Source organism: Cynocephalus volans, chromosome X (genome assembly GCF_027409185.1).
Source record: "Cynocephalus volans isolate mCynVol1 chromosome X, mCynVol1.pri, whole genome shotgun sequence".
In the NCBI taxonomy this organism is placed as follows: Eukaryota; Metazoa; Chordata; class Mammalia; order Dermoptera; family Cynocephalidae; genus Cynocephalus; species Cynocephalus volans.
The window spans coordinates 171,607,288-171,624,922 of NC_084478.1; the positions used below are offsets into that span (position 1 = coordinate 171,607,288).

Consider the following 17,635-nt stretch of genomic DNA (forward strand, 5'->3'; position numbering starts at 1 on the left):
GCGGAAGAAAAGATCAGTAAACTTGGAGACATAGCAAAAGAAACTCTCCAAACTTAAATATGGGCGGGGAGGTTCTAAAAAATAAAAACCGTGTTAGTTATCTGTGACACAATATCAGGAAGTGTAATACCGATTTAATTAGAACACTCCACCCAGTAATAGTGAGATAGGAGGTGCTCAGTTTCCCTGGGCTCTAGTTACAGGACCCACCTCTAGGTCACAAGCCATTCCCCAGGGTTTCAGGCTTTCCTCTAGGCCCACCCCTAGAGAAAAGTTACCCTTGCTAGTTAGACCTAGACCTATTTTCAGCACGAACACAGGGAAAACGAGACCACAAGCGACTGGTTTATGCAAATCCAGTGCTCAGGCATGCGCAGTAGAGAGGGGCTCTATAACGCTGGTAGCTGACTGACCTTCCACTAGGGGTGCGAAAGAGCACAGAACGTTCTTCAATATGTCTGGTGCGTGTCACTGGCCGTGGATTATGGAAAGGGCCTCCTCTGGAGGTGCCCCGTCCCCAGCCCGAACCTTGCCCTCCGAATCTGAGCGTGTGCCTGGCACTACCCTCCTTTGCCCCTGCGCCACCTTTCCCATCATTCCTGCAGAATCCTGGCGCCTCGTGAGTTCTGGTCCCACCTCATAATGCCAGGGGTCTACGTCAGGCTGCACGAAGGAACCGTTGCATGGTGAACGCCACCTGCGGGGCCAGGCCATCACCTCGGTGTCCTCATCTAGGGGTGCCAGTCACACTTACGTGGAAGAGGAGGGCAGCCCGCGCCACACTCATGGGGTCTTCTACATCCAAGGCTGCCCTCCAGGCGACCACCAAGGAGCCCAGGGAGCCCAAGCCGAAACACTTGGCCTGTGAGTAGCGTCCGGGCCGGGCACCTCGCGCGGCTCCTGCCGTCCAGGGCTGGGGGGCCCTCTAACCCGGGCGCCCGGCGTGCTCCCGCCAGCCTCCCTCTGGCGACACCTGCACGCGAGGCATCGTGTGGACTCTCACTTCCAGTCGTCTGGAAGCACGTGAAAGAACCACTGGCGGTTTTATGTCCAGTTCCGAAATATGTAGAAATTATTCAGGGAACTTAGGTAGGAGACAAGGGGGCAGCACCCACGCTTCTTCAAAGGTTCTCGCTTGCCAAGGCCACTCCGGCCCGTTTGTGTAGAAACCGTGACATCTGCGGAGTCAGTGCTCCCACAGGCACTTCTTAACCAGGGCCTGTGAGTTGAGTACACAGGCCTTAGAGTGTCCCCAGCAGCACCTTTGGGCTCCTGTGTGTGATGCGAAGGGGAGGGGTCTTCATTCTTGAGGGGAGCTGTTAAAGATTCCCAGGCCAGGCCCACAGTCCATTGCTTGAGCTTGTAGTGAGCCCTGATTTCATAAGCAACACGTGCTGCTGGCAACGCGCATGAATCCTCCTGCTCTGAAGCCTTCGCAGCTGACTAACACTTTGATCACCACTTCACTTTGGTATTTTGCTTAAAAACTATCCATTGACTTAATCTGTACTTACCTGCTGACGTTTTACCTTCGCATCCTCATCATAATGTGCATGTGTTATAGCAGCTCACTGTTTACTAAGTTAAACAGATTAAGTTCCATTATACATATGTTTTTGAAGTTTGCTAAGCACTATTCTGGGCAGCCTGTGTGCTAGATTCTGGGGAAATATCTATGACAAACCCTGGATGATGACGTCATGTTCCAGAAATGGCTTCTTGGGACCTAAGGGATGAGCAGTAGTTAGACACTTCCCTTGAGAGAGTCGGTAATGACACTGGTAGAAGCTGACTCTCTGGACTCAAACAAATCTAATTACAAATCCCAGCTCTGCAATTTTACCTGTATGACCTTGGGTATGTTACTTCCCTTCTTGAGTACTATTCATTCATTTCACAAGTATTTACCATAACCTTTATGGGCCATCTACTGTGCTAGGTCTTGGTGACTGAAATGGACACAGTCCCTGCCCTCATCGAGTGTAGAGGATAAGAGGGTAAACAGGTGTTCATATCAGGTAACACATATCAGTACAGATGGTAATATATGTAATGAAGAAAATGTTTTTGATTATTCGTCATTTCTCTGAGATTTGACTGCATCTGTATTTAAGTTAAAATGACCAATTTTGTTTTCAAAAACTTTCTGTCTGTATTTTAATGCTTGTCACTGTCTCTAATTTAGATCTAATACAGTACATCAATGAAACAAATATGAGCGTTCAACATCTGGCTGACGTTCTTTATAAGAAAACTAGGAGCAGTAACTGGGTGGTGGTGTTCAAAGCTCTGGTTACTGTGCATCATCTCATGGTCCACGGAAATGAGGTGAGTGTGCTGTGCGCTCCAGCGGGAGGCCTTCCCTTCCTTCTGGTACAATAGACTGCGTGCACGCAAGTGCGAAATGTTCCTGCTTTGTCAAGGGCGTATTACCTTTTGCTTTTGTTAGTGACAAGTGGGGGAAGTGAATAGCAGTATTAAAAATGTTTTTTTCTGTTTTTATTAATGAATGCATCTTTGTCATTAGTATTACTTGAGGTATGCCATTTTAGCCACTGGTAAAGTAGCCATTGGGTAATAAAGTGGATAATAGAGTGGGTATTTCTCTTAATCCTTTAGATGATTTAAACCCTCCCCCCCAAAAAAACTTTAAAATGTATTACTGCATAACTGCTTTACTTTGCCAAGGGAAACTGTACACCTGAGTGTGTGATATCATCACCTGTCCTCCTCTCCCCATAGGCACATACTTTTAGTGTTCCATAGAACACCTGAAATGCTCTATAGCATTAAATTACTTATCATTTTCTATTTTAAATTTACAATTTGTCTCAGTAAAATCGCATTAAAAATTAGGGTTTAGAAATTGGCTTTATTTTGAAATTTATAAAGCAATTGTAATTACACAGTAGGGTATTGGTAAAAACAGAACGTATATATAAATGGAACTTAATAGAGAGCTCAGAAATGAAACCCTACTTATATATGAGCTAGGTGGCACTAAAAACATGCAGGAGAAAGTAAGGGGGAAATAATTACAAGAAAGTCTGTTGGCACAAATGGCATCCCTACGGAAGAAATAGAATGAGATCCTTATCTTACTTTATATACAAAAATAAACTCCACATGGAGGAACTATCGAAAGGCAATAAACTAAATTTTGAAACTGAAAAAAATGTAGAATGTGCTTATGACATTCAAGTCGGGAAGACACCATAAAGTTGAAAGAAGGTATTTGCGACATGTATATTACAGACCAAAGATTAATATTCAGAATACGTCATTGTAAGAAAAAGGCAATACAACAGACTAATGAGCGAAAGAACCCAACAGTTCACAGAAAAGGAAACCAGAATGTCTGACAGCTAATTCATGTCCGATAGCATATCTGAGAACATGTTCAGATTAGCACAATTTAAGATTTCTGACAGAATAAAGAGTTGGGAAGACACTGAGGAAATGGGAAATACCCTGCAGATGATGTGTAAATTACTAGCTGGTGTAGTTTATCACTGTGGAAAGGAGAACACTGGAACGCATTCAACAAAATCACCCAGCTGGTGACCCAGCAAATCTATTTCTCACAACATATTTATAATAATGAAAAACTGGAAATCAGCTACATTTTCATCAGTAGGGAACAGGTAAAATGAGGTGTGGTTATACAGTGAAATACTATATGACACTAAATGGGATGTATACCAGCAAGGCTAGATCTCAAAACCAATGCTAATCGAGGAAGCAAGTTATAGAATGACATTTGGAGTACAATAATATTTATGTAAATTTTAAAAATTACACACAATATTTGTCCGTGGAACAAATACATATGAAACTATAAAGAAAATAGACTTTAAAGATAGCATGTTAAAAATTATGACATCAGTTACTTCTAGTAGTAGGAGAAAAAGGAAATTGGCCTTGGGAACAGGGCAAAGGGTACGTGAGCTTTTTCTGTAATACTTTATTCCTTTTATTTTAAAAATAGACTGGAAGCAGATATGTCAAAAACTGAGCAGTTCTCATTTCTAGATAGTGAGGTACACAGATGGATCCTATTATTCTTTGTACTTCTCTGTAACTTACAATTATTCAAAATCAAAAGGGGGAAATGGCTAGAAAGAAAGTCTTGGAGGAAAGGTGTGTATTCACATGAACTTTAATGTTTAACCCCTTGTTAATTTGGGGACTAGGTAAACAGAGGGTAACTGACAGCACAGCGAATCCTTGTACTGGCCAGCCCAGAATGTGATCGCGCCTAACTTAATCAGTACTCCTGAAATAGATAGAACCTGCATGGCAGAACTCTGTCAAATATACATTCATAAGGGCAAACTCATTCATAAACTAGCTTTGTGTCCAGAAACTAATTTTAGGATTCGGCCCATTTGTTTCACAGCGTTTCATCCAACATCTTGCATCTCGACCCTCTTTCTTCACGTTACACAGCTTCCTGGATATAAGCATCATAGAAGGTAAGATGGGTCCTTGATGGAAATGTTTCCATGTGTCAAGGAGGGGAAAGTTCTGAAAACCCTGGCTAGTTAAGAAAATTGGTCTCAATTATTTTAAGCCAACTTGGGTTGGGTTTCTGTCACTTGCAATCAAAAAAATTCTCTATTTGTGTATGAAAGTACCTGTTCCATAAGTAAATAATAAATAAATCAACAAACAACCTAACTAGTGTGTGGTGCGGTGCACTTTTTATAAAGGTGAATAATCCCTAAGTTCATTGGTATAATGCATTTTCGACTGCGTACTAAGAATATGCTATGTGCTAGAGGAAAAAAGGTTAATGAAACCTCCACCTTATTCAGTGAGGCCTTGTCCAGCCTGCCTAAAACTGCAGCACACCTTTATGCCACCTCTCGGCCTGAGTTTTATTCTTGCCACTTCTTACCAACTAATTGCCTGTGTTCTGTGTTTTCCTTTTTATTTTATTTTATGTTATTTTTGCGTAATTGTCTGACAATCTCCATTGGAATGTAAGCGCTATGAGAGCAGGGATTTTTGTCTATTTAATTCACTGCTGAACTTCCAGCACCTAGCAGAGCCTCACCCATAGTGAGCACTCAACAATGGTGAAGGAATGAATAAACTGAGTAAATGAATCAAGGTAACCGGAAATTGGGTTTCTCCCATGGCCTTTCTTTCTCCATTTTCTCTATGAAGTTGGGGTCAGGGTCATTTGCTAATTGGAGGAAGGCTGGAGAAGGGGAGGTGGCGATGGGAAAGTGCCAAGAATTTACAGCCGTTTCTGTGGAAACGTGAAAGGAGCTGGGAAAGTTCAACTGTTCCCTCTGTTCAGGAATATCACTATCAACACCACATCATGGGGTGATATGAAGTCTTTCAGTAACTAAAAAATAATCTTTAACAGAAAATTTGAGGCAGGTGGGACTAGATGATGAATAAAGGCCGTTCTACCTTTTGTGCTTACAGAGACATTGCTGAGGCGTACGGGTAAATGTGGAATGATAAGTTTTGCATATTGGTGTATTATAAATAGTTGTATTGGTTGAATTGGAAATAATCAAATATTTTATTTTTAGCTTATACGATGTCAGCCTTCATCAGACGGTACAGCAGGTATTTGAATGAAAAGTCACTCGCATACAGACTGATGGCATCTGACGTTACAAAAAGCAAGAGAGGGTCAGTAATTATCCTTAGTTTGTAAGCAAGAAATACTGACACATATGTGGTCTGCTTTGTAGTTTGTCAAAAACACAGCTCTGTGTTAAGATGCTGATGTCACAGTGCTTTTCAAATTCTTAATTTTTGATGTTTATAAATTTCTTTTATCTTTTATAGGAGAGATGGTGTGATAAGAGCTATGAGTACTGAACAGCTGCTAAACACGCTTCCAGTTATTCAAACCCAGCTGGATGCTCTTCTTAATTTTAATGTAAGAACTTTAGAAATCCTTTTTTTTTCTTTAATATCAGTCAATATCATTGTTTATCTATAGATGGGAGAAGGATTTTTTTTAACTGTGGTGGTAATTGATGACTCTTTTATTTAATTTTCAGGCAAATCCTGATGAACTAACTAATGGTATAATACGTGCTGCTTTTATGCTTCTCTTTAGAGATGCTCTCCGTCTCTTTGCAGCCTATAATGAAGGGATCCTTAATCTGCTAGGTAGGATAAAGAATAAACAATATTTTTTAAAAGATAAGATGGTAAAAATACTTTATTTGTGAAAAACTTTTACCTCTACATTCAGACTCATATTTGCTTTAGATTTAAAATAGAGAGTCCTTGCAGGCTCATGTGTATTTTTAAACAATGAGATATTACATTGTTTTTTTGGTTAAAAATTATTTGTCGAATTAGCCACAAGGCTTTTCCATTTTTATACACATGTTAACTGATATTTCTGGGAAATTTACCAGGGAATCAACTAGGTTGCCATGTCTATGCAGTACACATTAAGGCCCATTTCCACCAAAGTCAAATAAGACAGCTCTGACTTTTATCAGAAGGTAAAGTCAATTACATAAGTTACTGTTATAGATTATATACAAGCAGATTTTGTAGGCTTCTCAGGAAATTTCTGTCATCATTTAGACCTAATGAATGGTTCATTTCATTGCAAGCATTTTCCCAACATTATTGATGGGAATTTAAGTTCTTTTCTTAAACTGAAGAAATGCCTAGTACATTTATAGGGTTATAAAAGAGTAGGAAACACAGCACCTTCCTCAGAGCGTTTCAGAGCTTGCTGTTAATCACAAAGACTATAGACCAGAAGTTGGAGACATTTAAATCTAAACTATCCGTGTATGCTGTTAAATTCCATGCATATTCCCAGCACTAGTGTTTGTTATACAGTACTTAATCTGTAAAAATCTGTTGATTACAGGGATTGAACAGTGCTATTTGTGGTTGTTCAAGCAGAAAATAAGTGGATCAAAACTATGATTGTTTTGAACAGGTTAAAATCATATACAGAATCAGCTTAAAATAGAGTAGAATGGAGTGAAACTTGAAAATCGCTACAACATTGGCTGCTTCCTGCTAATTTTTTTTTTCTATTTTTAGACAAGTTTTTTGACATGAGGAAGAACGAGTGCAAGGAGAGTTTGGGGATTTACATCAACTTCCTCGAAAAAACCACCAAATTGACACAGTTCCTGAGGGTTGCAGAGGTACAGAAATCCGTTTCTATCCAAGGACTTTCTGCTGTTTTCTGCATTAGTTTAGTGTCAGGTGTAGCTATACCTCCTCCCCCAACCACATCACTACACAGAGACAGAGAAATTGGTAGTAGTTTTAACTACTTTGAAAATAGTAAAACTAAAAGCTAAAATTAGGTCCTTCGCTTTTTTTTTTTTTTTTTTTTTGAGCACGTTTACAATGCACTTGTGCTAAAAAGCAATCTTACAAGGACTTCTGTTTGTAGCCGTGAGGATAGGCAGTACCAAGTTTCCCCTCTCATCAGAAACTCTAGAACTGGACGAAAATATATATGATGGAAGTCTTTTTAGACAGTGGACAAGAGGTAGAACAGGACTGTGAACAGAGAGAGAAAGAAACATATAAGGTGATGACACTCTGGAGACCCCAAGCAGGATAAATACAAAGAGAACCACACATAGGCAAGTGACAGTCAAACTTCTGGAAACCAAGAGAACAAAGACATATTATCCACAGGAGAACAACAGCATGAATAGTGGCTGACTCCTGACTACTTGGAAAATTAGAACACATTTGCACCATATCCAAAATACAGCTTAGCTCTTCTCCAAACAGCAAAGACTCAGTATCTGGCAAGACTTTTCTTTCAGAGTCTACTGTTAGGACAAGTAGAAGTTTGTGCTTAAGTGTCCAATGCATCCGTCAGCCTGACATGTTTTTCTTGCACTAGATGGGCATCAGGCGAGGAAGGCATCGTGCCCTGGGGGGTGTTTTCTCTTTTGTGTGCACAATAGTCTCTCAGTTAATTTTTTTGGTGCCATTCCCTGCTGTAATATATACTTTTCGCCCCCTTTTTTTTCTGAATTCAGCAAGTTGGAATTGACCAGAGCAACATTCCAAATCTTATTCAGGTAAGTGTATCTGTCCTGTGCATTTAAGTGGACCTTTTTTCTCTATGTTCATTTGTTATTTATATTAATCATCATCTGAGACTCCATTCTTTGCCATATACTTATATGTGTGTGTATTTTAATTTCCCCGTCAATAACAAACATATACAAGGGAACTTCAAAAAGATTGTGGAAAAATAGAATTAAAAGATAATACAAATCTTTCCATGCACGTCATATATATGGCAATGCGTGGTATAACGAATAGACCATGCTTTCAAAATGGACAGCACCGGTCAGTGGAAACAGTCAGGTATTTGGGATAATGAACTTAGGTTTGAGGGCTGTCTTGTCAACCTTTCAGTGTGTGAACTCAAGCAACTCATTTCCTTCGTCTATTCCTTGTTTCTGCAACTGCGAAATAGGTGTCATGCTCTCGCCTATCTCATAGCAATATTGTAAAATTCAAATGAACTCAAGCTTTTTCCTCCCCCAGCAACTGGTCATCAGGGGTCCCCCACATGGCAATGGGTGTGACCTGAGGTAGAGGTGGCAGTGCAGCAGGTGTGGATGGGGTTGTGCAGCCTGCTTACCCCTCTGGACCTGTCTGTGCTCCATCCCAGACGTACCCTGGGGCTTAAGCAGCAGGGCTTCTGGCCCATCCTCGACCTGCTACAGAGCCCTTGCCTACGTTGGGCCCCAAATTAAAGTGGTAGGCTTTTAGGTCACCTGGGATTTGGGCTAAAGCAATGTTTCCTGGTGTGGAGATATGCTGTCTCCAGAACCCAAAGATGCCTACTAGGTGTCACATTTTCTTTTTCACGGTGCGAGGTGCAAACTGAAATACTTCATCTTCTGTTTTGGATGGGACGTCCTGGTAGGCCTCTGACCACTGGAACCCTACAAATTTTACCACTGTGAAAGAAATGTGTATCTTTCCCAAGTCCACTCTGCTACCCACCTCCTGCTCATCTGATCCTGTTCTAATGACATCATGGATACAGTGGATCAATTTGAGGTTCTGAGGGGTGACCAGCAGGTCTAGACTTCTTCCGACCATATTATGACAGCAGGTGGGAGAGTTCACCTAGCCCTGGGTCCGAACTATAAATGTAACCATTGTCCGTTCCATTCGCCTGTGACCTCTTTCTGATTCACACTGGAACGCAGCACATTCACCAAACCAATAACCACATAGCATGTACCTGAGGCTGTGTTAAGTCACCTCTACCAAAGAAACTATAGTGGCTGGCACAGTGGCTGCAATTGGGTTCCTACTTGATTTTGCTGTCGTTTGTCATTCTCCAGGGCCTGACTGGTTTTGATGGGGACGGGGACTATCACATCTGCATCCTTTATGTCTGTAAGATTGGCACTAATTTCTGCCATCCTTGTGGGAGGCAACCTTGATTTTATTTACTATTCTGCTTGGAGGGTGGGTGGGTGCTGTTTCAGAGGCATGTCTCCAGCGTAGCTTTGCAGTGGTTTAACTCTAGTTCTAGACCTAGAGTCCAGGAGGGGAGGTGGGGCAAATCTTGATGGGGCGTGTAACTTGTTGGGTAGAAGCCTCCTTACCTCCCACAAAGGAGGCTGCAAGGTTTCTGAGGAACCTGGAGATTCAGGACTTTCACAGCCATCCCCTCAGCTGTCCCCATCTCATATATGAGGCCCTGGCATGACAGACCTGCCTTGGATGGGACTGGGATAACGAAGGACTCTCTGAGATAACACATGAGGAGTGCTCACACAGTGCCTGGTTCACATGGCAGTGATGTGTACGAGAAGGAGCCTGTGAAGAGAGAGGGTGGAGAAGTGGAAGGAGAGAGGGGCAGTAGATTGAACGTGATCTCTCAGGGAATGAGAGGGTATTGGATCCAGAGCACAAATGGAAGCAATGATCTCAAATAAGAGAGAGGAGGCAAGCAAGAAAGGATAATTGCAGACGCAGACAAAGTGTTCGATTTGGTGGCAGAGAAGGGGCAGTTTCTGTTGGATGCTTCACAGTACAAACATTCCTTCATGTACAGATAAATCAAAAGGGACTGGTGCACAGACATCAAATCACACAGATCAGTCTATAATGAAAAGCACTTTTGGGTGAAATAACGCCCAGCTTCTCGAATGGGAAGTCAGATGAGCAGTGGTGGGGAGACACAGCGACAATGACAATGCCTGGGTTAGTAGTAGGGGAGAAGACGGAGTTTCATGGCCCCATGGCACCGTAACCAGCGGGTTTCACTCAGCATCGATTCACAAACAATAGGGCTTGACCCCTCCTCAGCTATAATGAATGAGACACAATCCCAGCCCCTGGGTTCCTGAAAAAGATGAAGCAGAGACTGCAGAAGCATGGCTAGATGTCCACAGAATGTAGTCCTCTGAGTTTTCTCTGCATCGAGCTTGCTTCCCTGAGGGATGTGCTGGAGGTAGGAAGAGGAACTTTACCGAGAACCACGGCCTCAGCCATTGCTGGGCACAGACGAGCATGAACTGACCAGCACCTGTGGCCTGAGCTCCAAGGGGACCTCTGCCAGGAGGAGTAACCTGAGTTGGAGGGTGACATTTTCCACTGGGCCACCCTCTCTCCTCCTTACCTCAGCTCCACTCCTCAGGATCCCTGAATCAAAAACAAACTAGATGGCTGCGGGAGAGTCTGCAAAAGGCAGCCAGGGGCCTTGTTAGCAAACTTCCATCCAGATCCCAATTCACTGCTCCGTAAATCAACTCTTTGTACTGGAAGAGCTTCCTTATCAGTACGCTGGCCCCTGGCCCTCAGCCAGTGCAGAAAGTCATTTGTCGTGGCCTTCAGCAGTCGGCAGAACTGCTCCTGTGAAGACGTGCTTCCCGGGCTGTCCTGGAAGCCCTGGAATGGAGTGACATGCAGGGCTACGTGGGACAGCAGGGAGGCAGGAACTGAGGCAGCCCCACTTTGCCCCACTCAGTCAGTCTCCTCGAGAGAGGTCTGCTCAAAACCGTGCACAGTTTCAAGGGGCTTTCTCAGCCAACCTGCTGCTGGATCCCACGGAGGAGCGTGAAGGTCTTGCTCTGTGACTGCGGATCGGCCAGTTTCTCCTTGTGCTTCTGACACTTGTTACTTAACGTGAATCGAAGCTAACCTGCTAGGTTTAAACTGCTCACCAGTTTAGAGATCCCTTCTGCATCTGGTCTTTCTTAAGAGGAAATCTCCCTCATCTTCTTGATCCGTCAGTCCTTTCTGCTTTGACTTTGCCATCGTCTGGGAGTCACCGAGCCTCCTTCCGTGAGCAGCTGGCTGTGTGTCTGTCTGTGTGAGTCCTCTCCTTTCAGCCATTCCCTGCAGTTCCTGCTGGACGTGACTCCTGCAAATGCACATAGCAGGGTCTGCTCTGTCTGCAATCGGATGCGTTTTCCTTTTTCATGAAAGTAGTTCAAACATACATTTCTGGGCCACACTCCACCTCAGAGCTCCAGGGGCAAAAACGTGGGAACCTGCTGGACGGTTCCACCCCGACACATGCCCAGATGCATTTTCCTACAGTTACCCCAGCGTTTCTGTGCTATTGGTGGCTGGAGGGTGACTGTGCCTCACGAAGGAGGTATTACAGCCTCACATCTCCTCTTTTCATGTAAAGCACCTTGGTGCATTTTATCAGCACCATGCTCTCACCAGCTGAGCTAACCAGCCAGCACTTTGGTGCTTTTTACGTTTTTGGTATTTCTAAGCAGTTTTCTGCTAATCATGTTCACTAAGATTGCGTGGCACAGTTTCCACAGATTTACAGCTGGCGGTGGATTGTCTGAAAGCAAATCAGCTGAAAAAAAAAATAATAATGTTTCCAACCAACGTCGTTCAAATACTGATAACTTTTGTTATTTATTTTTGTTATTTATTCCCTCAGAATTGGCCCTTAGCTCTGCCCCCACACACCTTTGTGAGTACTTCTTTGTTAAGCCTTCTTCCCACTGCCAGCACAGCAGTTTATATGATTCATCTTTTCCCCAAATCTGCTGGTCTTCCTCTGTCCCCATCTCCTCCTTGATACCCTCTACCTGGCCTCTCACTTACAGTACGACACTGAGTGGGAAGGGGAGAGACGGTGACAGTCTGAGGTAGAACGATGGTGTAGTGGCAGGATGGAGAGACGGGGGTGCATTGAAGACACATCTAAAATTTGGTAGGACTCAGCCCTCTGCCGTTTGTTTTACATAATTCAGATCTGATAACGTCCAAAATACACATCTGATTATTTCACCCCTCACTTAAAAGCCCTCCAATGGCTGTGTCCCTAGTACGTAGTGTATAGTAAATTATTAATAATTATTTTCTTGAATAGAGAGTGAGTGGATCAGGAGGGAGATGGCGGGATATAGAACCCTGGTGGGGAATGGGCCTTATGTTTTAATGGAAATGGAGAACAAAAAGATACACCCACATTCACTCAGCAAATACATTTGAGCCTTGAACAACACTGGTTCGAACTGTGAGGGTCCACTTACATGCGGGTTCTGCAACAGTGGGTTTAACCAAAATGCAGGGCAAAGTGCAGTATTCCCAGGATTCAGAACCCATGTATAAGGTGGGCCAACTTTTCCTATGTGTGGGTTCCACAGTAATGACGCGTGAAAGTCATACACAGGGTTTCAACTGACTATGTGGGGTCAACACCCTTAACCTCCCGTGTTGTTTAAGGGTCAACTGTATTAATTAAGCATTTACTATGTGCCAAGCACTTAAGATTCATCAGTAAATGAAACAGACAAAATCCCTGCCTTCATGGAGCTTATATTCTCTTGCAGGGACACAGACAATGAATATACAAAGAAATCTGTAATGTCACTAAAAATAAATGCTTTGAAAAAAAAATTTAAAGAAACTGTTGGTAGTCAAGGAAATCCCTCTTGAAGAGGTGACATTTTAGCAGAGACCGAAGACCATGTCGACACCTGGATTTCTCTTCATATGCGTGATAATGAATTTGCTAATATGAGTGAGATTCTCCGTCCCTCTTTTTGTTGTTGTTTCTCTATCTCTCTGTTGCCTTCTCTCCCCGCTCTCCCTCTTCTCCACTAGGTTTTACCTACTGACCTGGTGACTTTTGAAGGAACCATGAATAATGAATGATTTCAAGCCTAATGTCTTCTTGAGGGATAGGTATTTTAGTTGTCCTTTGATAATTTTAAGAGACTGGGTTGTTGTTTTAAAATTTTTATTTCAAAGCATAGTTTGAGAATTTGACTTGATACCAAGATGTTACTTTTAATAATAAATTTACTTTTGGCTTTAATGCATTTGCTATAGAGGTATCTTAATTTTTGTTCAAAATATGTTTATCATGTAGGAGAGTATGATTTTTCTAAAAGTATCAGAAAATAAATCTTTCATAACTTTTTTTAGCCACCCCGGAGTTTACTTGAAGCACTAAAACAGCATTTAGCTTCTTTGGAAGAGAAAAACATTTCACCACCTTGCAGGTGAGTTAATAACTATCTTTAATATAGGTTTATTTTGTCTCCCTCTAAATAAATTTTCTCATTCTAAATGTTTAAAAATATGAGATCAACTAAAACTATGGGTTATGAATGCTATATGATGGAATACTATTCAGCTATTGTAAATGATGGTATGGAATGGAGGTTTCAGTCTTTTGCGGGATTCCAGACTCTTCACAAGAGGGTATGTTTCCCAAAGGAACTAAGTCAAAAGTCTAGGGAACACATGTGGTGAAGATCTCTGGTGGAGAATTTATAGCAATGCCGGGGTCTCACATGGCAGAAAATGGTGGAGCAGAGGGAGAGAGACTCTGTTATGTAATAATGCTTTCCGAACCATGCCTGTGACCACTATTATTAATCCATTCACTATGCTGTGTTCCTACAGTCCAATCACTTCTTCAAGAACCCACCTTTGAAATACCATAATAGGATTTCCCGCCCTCTTTTCACTGTCATGATGTGGACTCGGTTTTGGGGGACGTCAGTCCACAGCACTCCTCTAGGGGCTCTTCTAGTGAGAACAACTGTTGTAGAAGATTGTTTAATGGCATGGCAAACTGTTCATTCACATAACCGTGTGCATAGTAACATATAAGACGTGCGCGTGTGTGTGCGTACACACATATACACACACATGTATACTGTATATATGCGTTATACATGCAAATTGAATAACACAAAATGTTTACATTAGTTATTTCTGAATGTGACAATTATGGTTGATGTCAGCCTTCTTTTTTGTCCTTTTCCGTATTGTCTAGAATTCCTACAAAGTTTATGTATTATTCATTCATTCCACTTTTTTGAGGTTTTTTTGATTGTCATTGATTTAAATTATCCCTCTCTTTTTTATTTTTTCAATAACTTACATTTTGTTAATGTAGGTAGCACTTAAAATACATTATTCATTTCGGGTTACATTTTGCACAATAAGCATTGAACAGCAGTGTATCCTCTGCCCAATTGGCTACAGCATGTACCGATCAAAGCCAAGTGCACAAGGCAAACTCTTCCGCAGTGGTCCCTTTAAAGCTGCACATCACACTTGCTCCTGGCTTCCCAGCCTGTGGCACCGCTACGTGGACTGTACTAGAAAAATTCCCAGTTTGCACACTGCTAGATTAAAACCGCTGGCATTTTTAAATCACTGCCAAGCTCACTTCCAAGAGGACAGAGCAACTGCAGTGTGAACAGCAGGTGCTCGTGTGAAAAGCAAGACGACGGTCGCTGAGAGGGAGCGTGCGGGAGAAGCGCAGGCACAGCCGGGCTCTACTCAGTGCTGGACACTCGAGGCCAGGAAGCAGCCGCACGTCGTGCAGATAAAGCAGTTGCAGGAAGCGGGGCCGGATCTCGCCAGCACAAAACGGTTTGTTAAGGAGCCCGTGCTTGCAACCTGAAGCGTGTGGTTCAGCGCGCTTGCTCGGGGTCTGACCGTGTCGTGTGTGTCTGTGAACAAGCAGCCTATTGCCCCAGCGCGACCCTCACCTGTAGCAGCTGGAGGTGGCACTGCTCAGCCAAAGAAAACTTCTTGCCAGAAAGAATCATTATGGATCCAAGAAAAAGAGAGGAGATTTAGCAAAAACTGAAGCTTGAATTCAGAGGAAACTGGGAAGGCAAGTTTGCACCCCTGGAGGAAAAGCGCCCGACAGCGCGGCGCCGGCTGTGACTGGCGGGACCTTCGGGTCGCGCTGCACTGACCCCACTCTAATGTCCAACAGGGTGCGCCATCGGGAAAGGGAGTCACGCCGTGAGCTCGTCCTCAGACACCTGCCTGTGCCTCACGGTCCCGCTGCGGCTGGGAGGGCGCCTGTCGTCCGTGGAGTGCCCGGGCAGGTGAAAAGGGGGACAGATCCGCAACCGCCTTCAGGGTTTAGTGCTGGGGCAAAGCAGGGCAGGGAGGTCGCGGCCGCGTCCCACGTGTCTGCCGCCGCCACCGCGACCGTGAACCCCGGTCCGCGACCACGCGGTGCCCCCTCGGCCTCTGCTGCCAGCGCCGCCTCTGCTTCCGCTGCTTCCTCCTCTTGCCACCTTCTTGGGATCCTGCTGAGGACACGAAGGGATCCCAGCTGCCGGGGACCCCTGGGCCGTCCTGCTCGTCGTGCTCCTCGTGGCGACCTCAGCGGGCGGGCACTGGCCGCCTCCTTCCACTGCTGCTCTTTCTCGACCATTCTTGACAGTTCTCTCTGCAGTGACCTTTCTGCCATTCACTGTTTTAGGAGGACTTGATGGACGTCCCATGTTGCCCGTCCCCTCCCAGCGAGCGACATGGCAGCGAGTGCAGGCACCCCCGGTGACCCAGTGACCCGAATGCAGTCAGTCCTGTGTCCAAAGAAGAAAACCCCCTTCCAGAAGATGGAAATCCACTGGAGGCAGAAGAAACCACCCCGTGCCTCGACTTCTGCTTCCTCGGGGACCCCTTCCGTTCCCAAGGCTTTTTGTGCAGCTCAGGATTTAATGGTTGACCTGATAGGTACTTCTGGCTCTCCAGAGACCTGGTGCACTTGGGTTGTGTAGAAACTCTGATGTGGGCCTGAGTTTTTTCATCAAACTGCACCCCATGCAATTCTATATTCCTGACCCGTCTCCTCTGACTGGTCCTGCACTGATGGAGGGGCAGATCGGCTGTCCTTGCTGTGCCCCAGTGTGCCCCTGGTGGGCCAGGCTCCCCCACCACTCATGCTGCAAACACTTCCCTTTGGAGGGGCCGTGTGCCGGTTGGTCCCTTGTGATGACTCACCGGCCTCCGAATGGCTCCTGTTTTTCAGTTGTTGTGGCTTCTCATTCCTATGTGGGTCCACAGGAACCCTATTAGTGGTCTTGCTGTCCTGGGGGCCACCAAGACCCTCTTCTCCCCTGCTGCCTCCAAGCAACTTCATCTGAAGGACACAGCTGCGGCTTCTGCCGGCTCCTGCTCCATGTGCTCAGCAGCTCCATTTCCTTCCTGTGGCAGGAAATGCTCCAAATCGTTTTGCTTTCTCTCATCTTGGCTTCTCCAGCTTTCATGAGCTCTGTAGGTCTCTCCTCCTCTTCCCTGAGCTCTAGTGGACCCAGCTTGGCTGTTGTTGCTTTTTTATAGTTGAAACTTGGTTGATTGTGGGAGAGAGTGACACTGGGGCCTGTCTATCCTGCCGTCTTGCCTGGAACCCTGATCGTGAAAGTTTTATGACAGTGAACAAAGCCAGTCATCATCTTAAGTTTTTTTGTTGTTGTTGACAAATCAGGCAAAAAATAAAAAATATCACAGAAGCAAAGAAACTAAAAAGTTAAACGTATGGTTCTTCCCTCCTTTTTTTAGTGCCAAGCTTAACATGAATTAAGCAATTTATTTTTATTGTACCTTTTGTTCTTAGGTTGGATGTATAGTTTTATATTCTTAAATATCTAATAGAGATAATATAAGCTTGATTGACTAGTAAACCTAAGTATAAAAGATTGTATGTCTGCATTATATGTAATGCTGCCAACTCTGGACATGTCTATTTTCATTTTAGCAACAATCTTTTGAAAAATATATCATGAACATTTATTTATTTATTTTTAATTGATAACAATGGTGTATATTTATGGTACACACAGGATGTTTTCATGTATGCATACATTGTGGAATGAGTAAATCTAGTTAGTTAACATATGCATCACCTCACATATTTATCGTTTTTTTGTTTTTTTGTGGTGAGAACATTTAACATCTACTCTCTTAGTAGTTTTCAGCAATACAATACGTTGTTATTCACTGGAGTCACCATGTTGTACAACAGATCTCCTAAACTTGTTCTTCCTGTCTACCTGAAGTTTTGTGTCCTTTGACCATTTCCTCAATCTACGTCCCCCGTCCCCTAGCCCCTGGTAACCACCATTCTACTCTGCTTCTATGAGTTTGACTTTTTTTCTGTTTCCACATGTAAGTGAGATCTTCTGTGCCTGGCTTACTTCACTTAGCATAATGCCCTACCGGTTCATCTGTGTTGTCAAAAGTGACAGTATTTCATTCTATTTTATGGCTGAATAGTATTCCATTGTGTATATGTACCACCGTTTCCTTATCCATCCATCTGTTGATGGACACTTAGATTGATTCTATACCTTGGCTATTGTGAATACTGCTGCAATAACATGGGAGTGCACATATA

General features: G+C 43.7%; 1 protein-coding gene across 1 annotated transcript; it reads left to right on the forward strand.

Annotated features, from left to right (window-relative positions):
- The first annotated feature begins 785 nt into the window (after positions 1-785).
- LOC134368591 (phosphatidylinositol-binding clathrin assembly protein-like) lies at positions 786-14,902 on the forward strand. The gene is made up of 11 exons (XM_063085018.1): positions 786-864; positions 2,186-2,328; positions 4,400-4,475; positions 5,553-5,655; positions 5,815-5,908; positions 6,033-6,144; positions 7,048-7,154; positions 8,013-8,054; positions 13,408-13,484; positions 14,479-14,591; positions 14,703-14,902. The coding sequence occupies exons 1-11, from the start codon at positions 786-788 to the stop codon at positions 14,900-14,902; spliced, it is 1,146 nt and encodes a 381-aa protein (XP_062941088.1).
- Positions 14,903-17,635: the final 2,733 nt, after the last annotated feature.

Coding starts and splice junctions, on each gene's coding strand:
- LOC134368591 (XM_063085018.1), top strand. CDS start 786: ATGGGGTCTTCTACATCCAAGGCTGCCCTCCAGGCGACCACCAAGGAG. Junction 5,909..6,032: donor ATGCTCTTCTTAATTTTAAT/GTAAGAACTTTA, acceptor TTTAATTTTCAG/GCAAATCCTGATGAACTAAC. Junction 14,592..14,702: donor GTGGCACCGCTACGTGGACT/GTACTAGAAAAA, acceptor TGTGAACAGCAG/GTGCTCGTGTGAAAAGCAAG.